The sequence below is a fragment of the Castanea sativa genome, chromosome 6, assembly GCF_040712315.1.
Source record: "Castanea sativa cultivar Marrone di Chiusa Pesio chromosome 6, ASM4071231v1".
Classification (NCBI taxonomy): domain Eukaryota; kingdom Viridiplantae; phylum Streptophyta; class Magnoliopsida; order Fagales; family Fagaceae; genus Castanea; species Castanea sativa.
The window spans coordinates 48,861,061-48,875,689 of record NC_134018.1 but is presented as its reverse complement, the minus strand read 5'-3'; the positions used below and the strand labels follow the sequence as shown (position 1 = coordinate 48,875,689).

The 14,629-nt window shown below is 35.2% G+C and overlaps 2 protein-coding genes and 2 non-coding genes across 4 annotated transcripts; 1 reads left to right on the top strand and 3 right to left on the bottom strand.

Annotated features, from left to right (window-relative positions):
* Positions 1-1,290: 1,290 nt before the first annotated feature.
* Positions 1,291-1,405, bottom strand: LOC142641856 (U5 spliceosomal RNA). Its single transcript, XR_012845530.1, has one exon. It is a non-coding gene; the product is annotated as a U5 spliceosomal RNA (small nuclear RNA).
* Positions 1,406-3,070: 1,665 nt separating this feature from the next.
* On the bottom strand, positions 3,071-3,186 carry LOC142641854 (U5 spliceosomal RNA). Its single transcript, XR_012845528.1, has one exon. It is a non-coding gene; the product is annotated as a U5 spliceosomal RNA (small nuclear RNA).
* Positions 3,187-4,088: 902 nt separating this feature from the next.
* LOC142638101 (putative pectate lyase 4) lies at positions 4,089-8,760 on the top strand. Its single transcript, XM_075812098.1, has 5 exons — positions 4,089-4,338; positions 6,119-6,470; positions 6,554-6,764; positions 6,880-6,948; positions 8,276-8,760. Exons 1-5 carry the CDS (start codon positions 4,089-4,091, stop codon positions 8,510-8,512), a joined length of 1,119 nt encoding a protein of 372 aa, XP_075668213.1. The 3' UTR covers positions 8,513-8,760.
* A 448-nt stretch (positions 8,761-9,208) lies between these two features.
* LOC142638110 (exocyst complex component EXO70H1-like) lies at positions 9,209-11,342 on the bottom strand. The gene has a single exon (XM_075812104.1). The coding sequence runs from the start codon at positions 11,270-11,272 to the stop codon at positions 9,362-9,364; it is 1,911 nt and encodes a 636-aa protein (XP_075668219.1). The 5' UTR covers positions 11,273-11,342; the 3' UTR covers positions 9,209-9,361.
* Positions 11,343-14,629: the final 3,287 nt, after the last annotated feature.

Here is a 14,629-nt window from a genome sequence, read left to right as displayed (position 1 = left end):
GCATCTTATTTTTCCCGCCGACTCGCACCGACTTGCGCCGATTCGGGCCGATTCGGCCAGAATCGGGCTGTTTCGGCCGTATCGGTCCGTATCGGCCAGCGACCGAAACGACCGAAACGGCCGAAATCGGCTCTAAATGAGACCCAACAACCCTAAATCTATCCTTAATTTTATTTTGAATATTTGTTGGTTTTTTTGTGTTTTCTTTTTGGTTTTGTGTTGTGTTTTGTGTTTTTTGCTTTTTTCTTTCTTTGTTTTGTCAATCAAGGCATAGTAAATTAGTAATATGTTTTTTAAGAATATTTTAATAGTAAAAATATATAGAAAATATAAATAAAAATATTTTTAATAATTTTTTAATTGCTGAGTCCCGCCGCACCCGCACCCACTTTTTTCAAAAATTGCCGAGTTCCGCACCCGTACCCGCACCCGCACCCGCACCTGTGCTTCATAGCCATAGACAAATTATATAAAGTTTCTTACTCTCTACTAAAAGAAAAAAAGAGGAGGGTTTTTTACTCTCGACGAATTGCCCTTGTTTCAAACTGGGGCTGTGGGTTTCTTCAGACAGATTCCTTAGCACGACAAGTTCTTTATCGAATTTGCTCTAGGGGCATGGCAAGTGTCCAACAGGTACTTGTTGGACAAATATTTCTTTTGTAGAGAGTTTGGATGAATTTTCATCCTTCAATGAGAAAATTTTAACTTATGAAACAAAGATTAAACTCATTAAAGAATGCGTTTGGATTATTTTGATGGGCTTGATAGAAAAATTTGAACTCTGAAACAAAGAAAGCCTTTTCCCCTCTTTTATTGGGATTCTAATGCATACTTATAAATGGTTAACTACAGACTAGGCTTCAGATGTAATTGCAAATTTTGATCTGGGGTTGTTTGTCACTTTGTCTCAATAAACAAGAAAATCAATTTCTCTGAAAAATGTCTTTTAGTAATTTCTATAATTGAAACCTGAAATTTAACTAATTGAGCTTAGCTTGAGTTGAGGAAACTAGGCCTTCTGTGGGTCTGAGCTAAATAAAACTAGACCATGGTAGGCCAATTCCATTGCATATCTTTGTTCATATTATATGCCAATCACACCATCCAATTTTGCCATTTAGCTGAGATTTCTCATTTCTTGCATAAAATTGAACAAAACAAACTTTCAAAGATTTGAACAAAAGAAACATGAAATAACACTGACTGTAAAATATTAAACAAGTTTGAATTAGAATCGGTGGGGAAATCCAAAGCATTGTAATTAACCAAGTTTGAACTAAAATTGGTGGGGAAATCCAAAGGAATCCCCTCAAAAAATAGGCGTATGCCGTTCTTTGCGGCGTGCACACGGTATTCTTTAGTAAAAGGCGAAAGAATAGTTCGCTCTGTGCTCACCGCACGGCTGCGTGATTTAGAAATGCATTTGTTGCTTCACTTTGTAGCTATGGGGTTGGCTGGTTCTTTCCTCTTCTTTTCCGTGTGGTACTCTTTTTAACTTCTTTTCTTATACTGACTCAAACTCCACTAGCTTTCTCTTTCCCACTTGTCTCTCCCACTGGCCACTATCTCACACCTTTGTCTAACACCACACCAGCTCAGGCTTGTAGGCGGCCTCTCTTTAAAAAGATGTGGTCCTCAAATGTCAAGTGCAAAGAATGCAAGAGGATAGATAGAGAAGCCAATTGGTTCATAAAATGCTGTAATTTTTTGCTTACCTTCACAGCATTAAGAACAACATATTACTAACTTATGGCCATTTGACTAGAACTGGCAACTTGGAATTCAACACAAGCTTCTTCTCAGTACTACTTATGTTTAACACTTTTGTTCAAAATGATTTCTATTCAAACTTCAAATATATGATAGAGACGAGCAGGGGCCTGTTGGATAATTTTTTTTAAAATAATGTACATGATTTCACATTATTAAGTTATTTGACACTTTAAATAATGTGACAAAGTTAAATTGAGATGATCATTTTCCCTGTACTTAATAGAGTTATTGATGCAGTGCTAGCAAACGTTTTCGTTTAAAATATGCTTTGATGATACGCAAGCCAAGTGGACAGGTCTAGTATCTTTTAGAATTTTTGCTCAATTCTGTTAGGCAAGTGCTTAATTGACTTAGAAGGAAGTCAGACAAGTGGGAATTAGCTTCGTTTGTGATTATTTTAGGATGTTACAAACCCATTTCTACATTTACATACGAATTACTATTACTTATGATGATGTTATCAACTTATCATAACTAACTCTTTGTTGTATAAATAGCCTTGTTTTGGCCTTGTAAAGGAAGTTCTTGATAATTGAACGATAATTTAGCCTTTGTGAATTGTATTTGAGGCAAGGAATGACTCCTCAGGGTTGATGATTAACTCTTCACCTGCCAAATCAATTTTAGGCTGAAAGTTGTAGAATATTCCAAGAAAATCTCTTAAAATGATTGACATTTGGTGCCTCAAAGTTTCTGATTTGGGATTACCTTGGAGAATTCAAATATGACTGCTTTGGGGTATTCTTGTATTGTCTCTTTAATTTCAGGCGTTCTTGGATTCTTGGAGAACTTCGAAATGGATGTATTACTTGTGGATTTGAGTAATCGCTTATTGGAATAACGAACAGGGAATGAAGCCAACTCCAACCAAGATGCAAAAATTCTGTTCTTGCATGGAACCAAAAGATGCTTATAATCTTGGCATAAAAATTCATCAAGCACTTGAGAAGACAACAACATCAAGATGGTGCAACACTTCTTTTAAGTCAAGAGTGTTAAGCAACATTAAGATCATCTTAGTATATTTTGTGCTTTGGTGCCTCAAATTCATTAAGCAATATGAAATGCAGTTTAAGTCAGTATGATTGTGTTTTAGGTGCCTCAAAAGTCTCTGATGGTGCAGCAGTCTTTTTTGTAGTTGTAAACTTGGCAGTAGCCTCTAATCTTAAGATGATCCAAGATAATATATCAAGTTTAGTGAGGATAAAAATACCGAAAACCAAAAGAAAATTATAGCTAGTTATATAAATTAACAAAAACTTTATCTAATAAGTAAAATTTGGACCTGATTTATCAGGGAATTCTCAACGAAATCCCCTCAAAAAATTGGCGTATGCCGTTATTGGCGGCGAGCACACGGTATTCTTTAGTAAAAGGCGAAAGAATAGTTCGCTCTGTGCTCACCGCACGACTGCGTGATTTTGAAACGTTTTAGTTGCTTCATTATATAGCGACGTGGTGGGCTGGTTCTTGCGACTTCTTTTCCATGTGGTACTGTAATTTCTTTTTCTTTATGAACTGCATTAGCTTTCTCCATCTCCCACTTCTATCAACCACTATTCTACACGCCCATCCCGCTATGAGTAAGTTTTAAAAGCGCTGTTCACAACTTCACATGATGAACATGCTTAATTAGTTACAAAGAAGAGGGTCATCAAATTTCACTCAAGGTTTTATGCTTTAAGAACTCACATGGGAATAGTTCTAAAAGTAAAATGAACGAGCTTGTTCATCAGCAATTTGAATCTTAAGAAGTTGATCTAGTGCATCTTAGTTCTTACTGTTTCATAATATTCATGAAATCTTGAGTTCAAAACCTTTAGTCAGTCTCTTGAAATAACCCTTGTTAGCAAAAATATTTAATAAAATATTATGTTAAACTCAAAACACAACTAGAATTCAAATTAGTTGATAATAACTATTATCTAATTTATTTAATTTAATTTTCTTAATTTTGATGTCAAATTATTCATTCATAAATCATAATACTTTACACAAAGCTCAAAAAACCACCTTACTCATCTAAGTAAAATCATTTTATCATCACTTCTGGCGAATATTTTGTGCTCAATCACCGGTTACAATACAATAAATACAAAAAAAAAAAAAAAAAAAAAAAAAAAAAAAATTGAAACTTGAGCTATTATAGACATACAATGGAAAAATCCGTTGCGGGTCACAAGCTATAAATGTGGTCCTAGACTCAAGCCCCATTAGGTCATTCAAGAGTTGCCCATTGCATGAGGCCCAACTCAGCCCACATAGGCAGGCCTAAACGTAAACGCGGCATGGCTTACGGTTTTACCGTTCGTTCGATGTGTCAGTTCCAACCCAATAGCAGTAACGACCTTTTTTTTATTTTTTTATTCTTCTCTGTTCTAACGGCTCGTCAAAGTAATACTATTCAAAAGCTCAGACTTCGAGCTCCAAAAAGAACCATGGCGTCCCTACCTTACGCTGACGTGGATTCGAGTCTCAGAGCTCTGGCGGGTCGGGCCGAGGGGTTCGGTCGGTTCGCGATCGGAGGCCTCAACGGTCCCATCTATTGCGTCACCACTCTCGCAGGTCCTCTTCTCTTTCGCTTTCAAACATTGTGTGTTTTTGTAAAACTTAGGGTTCTTTACGTTTTTTGCTCTCTATTTGAAACTCTCATTGTGTCCCTTTCGATTTATTTTGTGTTTATGAAGCTGCCAATTTCGGCATTGCAATCAGGATTCGTAGTTTAGATTTTGCCAAAATTTCTGTTGCCAATTCGGTATTGTTTGTATACAATTTCATGTCGTACATTAAGTTCCGGAATCCGGATCATGAAATTGTTAACATGTGGTTTCAAATTTTCAATTCGATTTGTAGCTAGATTAGTTAATTATTTGTTTCCAAATTCTTAGATGCGCGTTTGGTTATGTTATTTTATGCCATAATATAATATTATTGTAATCTTACATTAATCTAATCTCAATACAAGAATATAGTGTTACATTATTTAGGAAGGTGATGAGATTAAAATGACGAGAGATATTTTGTAATTTTAAATTATGGTAATGTTAGAAAAAAATAAAATAAACCAAAAACTTTAATGTCGCATTATATAATATAATGTATATTATATCAAGAGCACATCACAGCGAACCAAACGTCCTCTTATGTGAATTGCACACTAATATTGTAATATGATAATAAAGCACCATTAGCCTTTTGTCTTTTTCTTTTTTCATTTATTTAAGAGTGATCCTATAGACCTGGGAAGCACGGGTGCGGCGTTTGGGCTGCCGCACCCGCGTCCGAAGCAGCGCGACACGGGGACGCGCAAGCGACGCCGTTGCCTGCGCATCCGAGCTGCGTCGGAGATTAAAAAAATATTTTTTTCGGTGCGATATGCGCCGATTCGCGCAGATACGGTGCCGATTTGGGCCGACGCGGGCGAAATCGGGCCGATTTGCGCCGATTTGGCCCAAATCGGTCCGTATCGGGCGCAACACCGATACTGGCGAAATCGGCCGATACGGCCGAAATTCAAAAAAAAAGAAAAAAAGTTGCGAAACATACCGTTTAACTTGGCCAAAAAAAAAAAAAAAAAAAAGGTGCAAACGCAGAAAGGCTCTCTCCCGATACCAGCCCTCTCCCTCTTCATTTTTCTTGCGCCTCTCTCCCATTCTCTGCCTTCACTCTTCAGCTAGGCTCTCTCCCATTCTCTGTATTCTAGTTATTATTTACTATTGCTCTTAAATTTAGTATATGTTTATATAATGTAAAAAAAGTATGTTTAGCAATATATTAAATATATAAATAAAAATATTTTTAATAATTTTTTAATCGCCGCACCCTGTTGCACCCGCACCCTAATTTTTCAAAAATTGCCGAGTCCCGCACCCAAATCCCAAACGCACCCGTGCTTCATAGCTATAGACACAACATTTTTACTTTGTTGTTATTGATTCTCATATGACTCCATTGTTGACACTACTTTATTGTATACCATTAACAACTTATCACATTAGTAATTATAAAAAGAATTGTAAGAAAAGTTGTGACTCTAGAATTATTGTTCATTTAATATTGTTTATCGGTATCATGCTAATATTCAAAAAATAAATCGCAAAATTTTCCTTTTTATAATAATAATGGTATTGGATTTAACATTTTTTAGTAGCTTAAGCTTTTAGGATAACTGACAGATTATTAGTGACATTTGGATCTCTTGTGATTATATGTAGTGTTTGTTGACATACCATCATGTACGAAATGACTTGTTTATTAAGGTTCTACTTTATGCAAGTTCCTAATGTTTTGAGCAAAAGTTTCTGAAATTGTATTACTTAATATCCAAATAGTGTTCTGTCTTTAGATGATGGTCCAGGATCCCTTTGTGAAGGTTGCCGTAAAAAAGAGCCACTATGGATAGTTTTTGAAGTTTCTGGTACTCTTCATCTTTCTTCTTACTTGAACGTGTCGTCTTATAAGACAATTGATGGCCGGGGTCAAAGGATAAAGCTCACCGGCAAAGGCTTAAGGCTGAAGGAATGTGAACACATAATCATATGCAACCTTGAGTTTGAAGGTGGTAGGGGACATGATGTTGATGGTATTCAAATAAAACCAAATTCAAAGCACATATGGATAGACCGCTGCAGCCTTCGTGATTATGATGATGGACTTATAGATATCACTAGACAAAGCACAGATATAACTATTTCTAGGTGGGTTGATATCTCATGTTGCAGGATTAGACTGAATACTGGAGGTAAAAAGTTCTGATATATTATTCTGCCTTTGGCACCAGATGTTACTTTACACAGCATGACAAGACAATGCTTATTGGGGCAGACCCCACTCATGTTGGTGATAGATGCATTCGGGTAACAATTCATCATTGTTTCTTTGATGGGACTCGGCAAAGGCACCCTCGTGTTAGATTTGGAAAAGTTCATCTATACAACAATTACACCAGAAACTGGGGTATATATGCTGTTTGTGCCAGTGTAGAATCTCAGGTAAATGGCTATTTGTTTTCTCTTCTGATTAAGCGTCTTAAGTTTTCTGCGTCCTCAATATATGCACACATTTTTTTATCTGATTTTTTTCTTTTTTAACCTTTATTTTTCTCAGATATACTCTCAATGCAACATATATGAAGCAGGACAGAAGAAAAAGTCTTTTGAATATTATACAGAGAAGGTAAAGTATATTTTGCTCTGCATCGCATAGCTGAAATTTTGCCTGATTATTTATGACCCTTCATAAAACACAGAGCACAAATTTGAAGGTTCAAAATTCATGTAAGGAAAAAAAAAATAGATAGATGATATGCTCAATGGAAGTTTATTTTAAACAGCCTAAAGTTCTATGTTTTAGAATGCAATGCATTAACTGAATTGTCAAATTTTACTTTGTGGATACATTTTGTGCCTTTTTAAGAACCGTAGTGTCTTTTCATTATTTACCTTATCTAATATAAGAGATTATTCCTGTTGGTTCCTTATCTTCATTACCAATATTGAACAGATGAGTTTGTACGTATGAACCTGGATGCATTTATGGCTGGACATGTTTTTAGTTTTTCATTATGCATCATTGAAGTTTTATCTTTTTTCAAATCATTCATCATCATACACACCTTATTTAGCATTTAACTCCATCCAAGACTATCTCACATCGTATATTCGTATGTCACCATGTCTTACATCTATTGTTAGGATTTTTCTTAATTATGGTAGTTCTGTTTTAACTTCAGAACACTGCAAAAATGCTTGTCTAGTTATACAGGACAAAAGGGAAACCTCATTCTTTACAAGCAATGAAGCACCTGATTATTTTTTTTAAATGAATATTCCTCATTAAATATTTTAGTAAAAGAACACATTTACTTTATGATATTCTGGCGAGTGTCTGTGGTTGAACCAGTTATTTACTTAATACCTTTGTGCTAAGTATTCTTCCAAATGAGAAGTGCTGCAGGAAGCAATGTTGAGGGATGTTGTCTTTGAAATCTAAAGATCTACTCCAAAAAATAACAGCTTCAGATTTGGTATAGTGCTTCAATTGGAGCATACCAGATAATCTGTCATCCTCAGCCAATTGACTGTGTATATTTAAACAGTGACTAAGTAGTGTATTTTCATTAAAGTAAGAGTTTTCTCACTAAATATCTTTATAGTCAGCGTTTTCTCTGTAAAATGGGCAACTGGACAAGACCTTTAAGTGTTTGACATTTTGGCCAGAAAAATAGCATGTCTTTTTATTTTCCATAAAGAAATAAAGAAAAGAAGGGGAAAAAAAGCCTTTGGGTGTCTCATGTATACTTATGAAGAGGCTGAATCACAGAGGGGTCATTGTGGGTAGACTGGAATGTGGGGAACTAATGTTATTTAGTAAATTTATGTAAACTGCGAAGTTACAAACTATTTATATGCATTACTTTGTTCTGAATAAGTAGAATGGTCTTATTTCCATTGGCTGCTGACACAATATGTCTCAAATGCTTGCTCTTTCGATGATTCCATAGGCGGCAGATCGGGAAGAGGTAAAATCTGGCTCAATAAGATCTGAAGGAGACTTGTTCCTGAATGGGGCTCAAGCTTACTTATCAACAGTGGCCAACGAAGAATGTTTGTTCCATCCAAGTGAATTCTACTTGACATGGACAATGGAAGCACCCTCAGATTCTCTTAAAGATATTCTCCAAATTTGTACAGGTTGGCAATCCGTTCCTAGGCCAGTGGAGCAGATGGTAATTGGATAGTTTATTCATTATCTTGTGTGTATGCAGTTTCATGTTCCTCTTACCTCTATAGGTTTTCTCGTCTCTCTGAAAAATGTTGTTGAAATTTGAAATGTTATGGTTGGCACCATATATTTAAATTATGTCAGACTTGTTTTCTTGTAATTATATTTATAGACAAAATGTTGTTTCAAAACTTAGTAAGTCAACTTAAGGCACGTTTGAGCTTAGTAAATTTCAAATGCTGACACTTGCACTTTTTATTGTAATATTCACAAGTTTGTTGACTTTAAGCTAATATGCCTGACCAGATCTATTCAAGGTTAAGATTTCCCGGTCGAATATATCAACCATCAAAGTATTAAGTATTTCTTTTTGCGTTATCTCTTTATATAAATAATTTCCCAATTCAAATAGCTCCAAATGAATTCTATTCTATTCTTATTTTATAAGCTAAATTGTTTCAAAATGTTACTGAGCTATGGTATAGTCAAACTTCAAAATTGGCATAGATACATATTTAACTTTCAATATTTGCAAGTTTGTTACCTTTTATGTGATTCAGATATTCCAAGTGAAATTTTCAACTTAAAACCATATGAAAATTTTTCTATGCATTCAAGTCAAGTTTATTTGGCTAGCCTTGAGAATTTGATTGGAATATTTTAGTTTGATGATGAAAATTAAGAATGCCCAAGTAAAGTAGTATTGCTGGAGGATTATCATTCATACATGGCTCACGATGAATGATCTTATGGGAAAATCTGAAAGGACCATTTCAAACTGACCAGTACTAATCATAACAGAATTACATGTACTGGATAGGAAAATTAGACTTAGTTTGCATGGTAATGGACATACATTGTCATTTCAGTGGGGTATACATCCCTGTGACTGAAACAATGATGAAGACGATGTAGAACTACCTGAGGTGGAGGTCCCATGGAACAGATCTGACAAGTAGTTCCCCAAATCGTCAGGTGAAAACCTTACCAATAACTCCAAATTCTTCTCCCCAGTCAGCATCGCCAAATACATATCATAAAATTCTTGATACTCTGGAACCAGTTTCTTTGCTATTGACACTTTCAATTGATCCCTTAATTTCCCATCTTGTACAAACCATGATGTCTGTTTCCTGTATGCCTCTTCAAAAGTCACATTGAACCTCATAAAGCACTCCTTTACCATTTCGGGAGTTATTGCTGAGGTATTTTTCTCCGGTAAAGATGAGAAGACCTTAGTCCAAGCCATTGATTCATAGTTTGAAGCGTATTGTTTAACTTTCTTCGTGTGCTTCAACACCCAGTCGTGACCTAGGAGGTACTTAAGGTTGGTTGTACGTACCTTCTCAACAATGAAGTGGAGATTGTTTGCAAGAAAGAGGTATGATAGAGACACATCTTTGTAGAGCTCAGCTTTGTTATCAAGCTTGCACAAAAGAACTAATATGAGCCAAGCTAGGTGGACTGACACTGCTGGTGTTGAACCGTTGCCAGAGGTCGGACTCTCAAAGTAAGATTCTGGTAGTCGTGAAGTCCTTGCCTGTGGTTTATCAAGAATGATACTGGAGAGAATACCACTGTAATCTGCCAGTGAAGATATGAATGTCATTGCTGATTGGGTCAGCGGGTGAATGCCACCCCCGAAAACTGGAGTTCTTGATGAGTCCTTTTGAATTGTTGATTCAAATTCGGATAAAATGGTGCGGATGGAGTCACCGAGTTTGACCAGCGATGAAAGAGCTTGTAATTTAACAGCCTTGGTTGATTTGAAGTCGAATATAAATTCAATCTCTGGCTTCAACTCAAAGACTGCTTCATAAAGTTCCATTAGTTGGAAAACTTCTTCATGCGAATGCCTGCTCTTTGTGATGAGTTCAGGGAATCTGAATAGTCTGAAGGCTGCTTCTTTGGTTACTCCTGAAAAGCATGACTCTCTAATCTTCTCAGACTTTGAAAACACATGATTGCATAGAACTATTTCTCCAAAAAACAGCATTTTCACAGCAATCTTTGTTACAGTTATCCACTTCTTAATGATTTGCTCAAAGTCTTCTCTATTCATCTTATGAATTTGAGAAGACCTGAACTTTTCAATTCCAAGATGATACAATCCTTCTTCTACTATGGATTTTCTGATAATTTTGTATATCTTCACACATTCTTTCCCATAACCCAAGCTAATCATGCATTCAGCTATTGATTTTAAATCGGTCATGGCAAGTTCTGAGACTCTATCCACCTCAGTGACTGAGTCACCAGCAATTTCCAACTTGTCTTTGGATTGAATGTCATCTTCATCATCAGAATCACTTGACCCACCCAAGGATCGGCCAGATACTGATTCAGGATCAAGATGGTCACGGTTTTTAGACAGTATCTGATAAAACTCATTTTCAAGCCTTTTCATGGCTATTTGCATTAGGTTCTGGGCAAGTATGAGCTTCTTGGATGTAGAATTTTCACTGATTAAGAAATGCATTGCTCGCTGCAAGTCCTTGACAGATTTGAGAAACTCCTGGGCTTCTTTTCTGTTATGTTGGAAGAGAGAGGTGGCTTTGTAGAACGAAGAGTTTAAATCCCATTTGGAGATTATTGATTCAGCATTTTCAATGGTTTCTTCCATCATGGTCTCAGAGAATTTGATATGGGTGGAAGGAGTGTGAGAGCTTGGAAATGATGACAAAGAAGAAAGGGTTTTTGAGGAAGAGAAGAAGAGGCTTGACATTAATCTGCTTGGCATGTTTTTATTTTTCTTTGGAGTTTCAGACAGCATCATTGAGCCTTTAAGAGTAATGAACTCAAAACTTAAGAGAGAACTTCAAAGCTCAAATATGAAAGCCAATCTAATATTTGCTTATTGAGAGAGAGAGAGAGAGAGAGGGCTTATAGTTACATATTCTTGCTTTTGGGGTTTATATAGAGGATGAAAGCTGCTAGTTTCCATTTCAGGAAGGTGTATTTGCTTGGATTGCAAGAACAAGAACAGTTGACTGACTTGGTTGAGTGTCTACCTATAATTAATTACTAAAAACTTATATTAGGAACAAATTAACAGCTTCTGTTATTAAAAAAATGAGGAGGTTCAGATCTAGTCAAACATATCCCAGTAAGTATGGGCATGAGTGAGTCATTAGTAAAGCAAATTTAGCAATAAGAGCTGGTTAATTCTGATAGACTATCCTAAAGTTTTTGGTAAGTTGTCTTTCATTTATGTATTTCTTTCAAATCAATGGAAAAGTGACTTAGCTAGCTATGGAGTAGTTCCATAACCAATATTTACAGGCCAGTAGAGATCTGTTTCAATTATATATGTATTATACTAATTGTCTATTGTCACTTATTATTAAGTTTCAAATTAATTTTTATGCGTTATTTTTCTATAATTTTCTATAAGTTATAACTAGAGCAGGTCCATTAGGAAACAACCTGGAAAGAAATGAAAAGGGTTTCTGTTAGAAATACAATTTCTCTAAACCCATGAAAATGTGACATGCTGGTCTACAGTCAAGCCCTCTTATACAGTTCAGCATTTTCCAAGTCTTCTTATTAAAACAAAGTGACTTACTTTTTTTTCCTTCTTATTTTTTTAGAAGAAATATAGCCTCCCTTCCCCCAAAAAAATAAAGATTGGAACAAAATGTAGGACATTTTGAATGGTGTTATCTTAGCTTAAAGGAAAGAGGCTTTGAAAGTTTTTTTCAAAGCATTGCTTTCAGTTTTTTTCACTCGTAAAAAAGGTATAAAGAAATCGCGCTTTTCAAATTGCAAGTTATAAATTCCATGGAGGGCTTTGTTATTGGGCTACATATACTTTTGTTGAATGTGAATTGAAGTTTATTTATCCGATGGTTTTTTTTTTTTTTTTTGTACTTCTTTATGTTCATTTGTGTGTGTGTGTGTGTGTGTGTGTTTTTAAGGAATTTGGGTTTGGACTGGTGCACTTTTTAGAGAGAATTGCATTGATATGGATAAAGAAAAATTTATTTTTATTTAAGTTGAATTAAGATAACTTGGCCCCGGTTAATTAATTCAATTACTCAATTTGATTAATTAGGTTCAATTGTATGCAAATGGTGAAGGCACCAACAAATCACTAATTAAACTAAATGCAGCATAAAATAAATTGACACAGTGATTTATTGACAAATGGAGAAAACTTCTCACATGTCAAAAACTCCACCAGGTGATTTTAAGGTCACCACACCCAAGAATCTTCTAATCAACAATCAAGTGGTTACAAGTATAAGGAATCTTACTACTACTCTGGCTTATCCCAACATACCAATCTACAGTTGAACTTTCGTTCCAATACTTAATTGGACTTAATTTTATAGTACTCTTCTTTTCCTTGATGTATAAATTTCCAATATGTGACTAACCCTTTGCACAGATATTAGTACGTGACTAACTCCAGTAACTTGAACAAATGTTGTTGGTTACAAAATTTTTTACTTTATCAACAATAAAGATCAGGAAGTATTTGTTTACAAAACTCTATGGCGTACAAATGCAGTAACTTCTCCTAAAGAAAAATAATCTCTTTTGTCTATGTATCCATGTGTGACGGCTCTTAAAATAAGCCTTATATATGTCTAGAGTTATGAGAAAAGAATCCCTAACAAATAATAAGCCTAGGCCAAATTTCAAATCTGAAAATCGTAATTCTCGATAGATTGAGCTTCTATTGAGTCATCTATCGAGCTTCTTATTTAGTCTCGATAGCAGTATTTGTCAAGCTATCAATCGAGACTTAATGAAACAGCTTTTTTCACTTGTTTCTTGGATCAATTTTCGTGCACGTTTGAATAGCGCATTTTATGCTATCCATGCATCTGCGTTTTTTTTTCTAGTAGGTCTCATGCATTGTTCACGGGAGTCGCAAGTACCTTTTTCCTTTAATAAAAACTTCAAAATTGGGTCCCACGGTACTATTCACACATTTAAAAATGATTTTACTACAGTATTTTCAGTTTTCAGTAAGAAGCGGTATCTAAACACACCCTTCATGTCTTTAATACAAACACTTGAAATGCTTAAATAACATATTTCTTGATGTATTAAACCCAACTCAGATCTACCCAATTAAAAGTAAAGTGTATTTTGTCAAATTATTAGGTAATTACATAAAAATATAACCCTAACAATTTATTTTTAAATTCCATGGAATTTAAAATCCATATTGTCTACTTACCCACCAACAAATCATCTCTTGGTCTAAGTAAGAAATTGCGGCTTGCACAATGGATGTATGTGCTTGTACCATACCTGTAATGATATGACATTCTTTTTTCTTTTTCTTTTTCTTTTTTTCTTTTTATTATGAGGATATGACTTTATTTGTTATCATCTTCGTTCCCTAAACGTTAACGGAGTCAAAAGTTTAATATTAGCATCAGGCTAGCAACAATGATGAACGGACAAAACGGTTTTGCAAAAGACCAAATTAGGCCACAACCAATCCTTTTTCTTAATTTCTTTCAATATCATCATAGTTATATCGGTTTTTATTTAGGGGTAATTAGACTAAACTCACCTGTGGTTTGGGCGAAAATCACTTAACCCATCTGTGGTATATTCCATTTGTTTTCCGTAACCCACCTCGGCTAAAATCAGGGGTAAATAGGTATTTTTACTCAAATTTTATGTCTCTCACCTCCCAAAACAAAAAATAGAACAAAAATGCAAGAAAAACAAGATCATAAAGTAGTATTTGTCTCTCTCTCCATTCACACAAATTTTGAACATGAAGAACATACCCAAAAAAATTAAACACAAATACACAAGGTGGTGGAGGTGAAAGAGCGTTCGAATCAGTTGGTGATTGGGACTCAACATTGAAAAAAAAAAATTATAGGTTTGGTTTTTTGAAACTAGGTGCCTGTGATCTCTAGCTCCCATGTAAAATCAACCAATTGGGTCAAATGGGTTTCTTCCCAAATGGTTGATTTCTTTTTGTTCTTCAAACTGATTCAGAATCTTGTAAGATTTGGGAACCATAGAAATGGGTTTGGGAAAAAGTTCTAATTTCTTGAATCTGGGTGTTTGTGGTACTTGGATTTTTGTTTTTGAGGATTTTAGAGAAATTGGTCAAATGGGTTTGGTCCAAAAGATATCAAATTTGCGTGTACACGGC

Bases quoted from the DNA above. Each gene is read 5' to 3' on its own strand.
- LOC142638110 (XM_075812104.1), bottom strand. From the start codon at position 11,272: ATGATGCTGTCTGAAACTCCAAAGAAAAATAAAAACATGCCAAGCAGA.
- LOC142638101 (XM_075812098.1), top strand. From the start codon at position 4,089: ATGTGTCAGTTCCAACCCAATAGCAGTAACGACCTTTTTTTTATTTTT. The intron at 4,339-6,118 runs GTCCTCTTCTCT...TTCTGTCTTTAG, and splicing joins TTGCGTCACCACTCTCGCAG to ATGATGGTCCAGGATCCCTT. The intron at 6,471-6,553 runs GTGGGTTGATAT...CTTTGGCACCAG, and splicing joins ACAGATATAACTATTTCTAG to ATGTTACTTTACACAGCATG.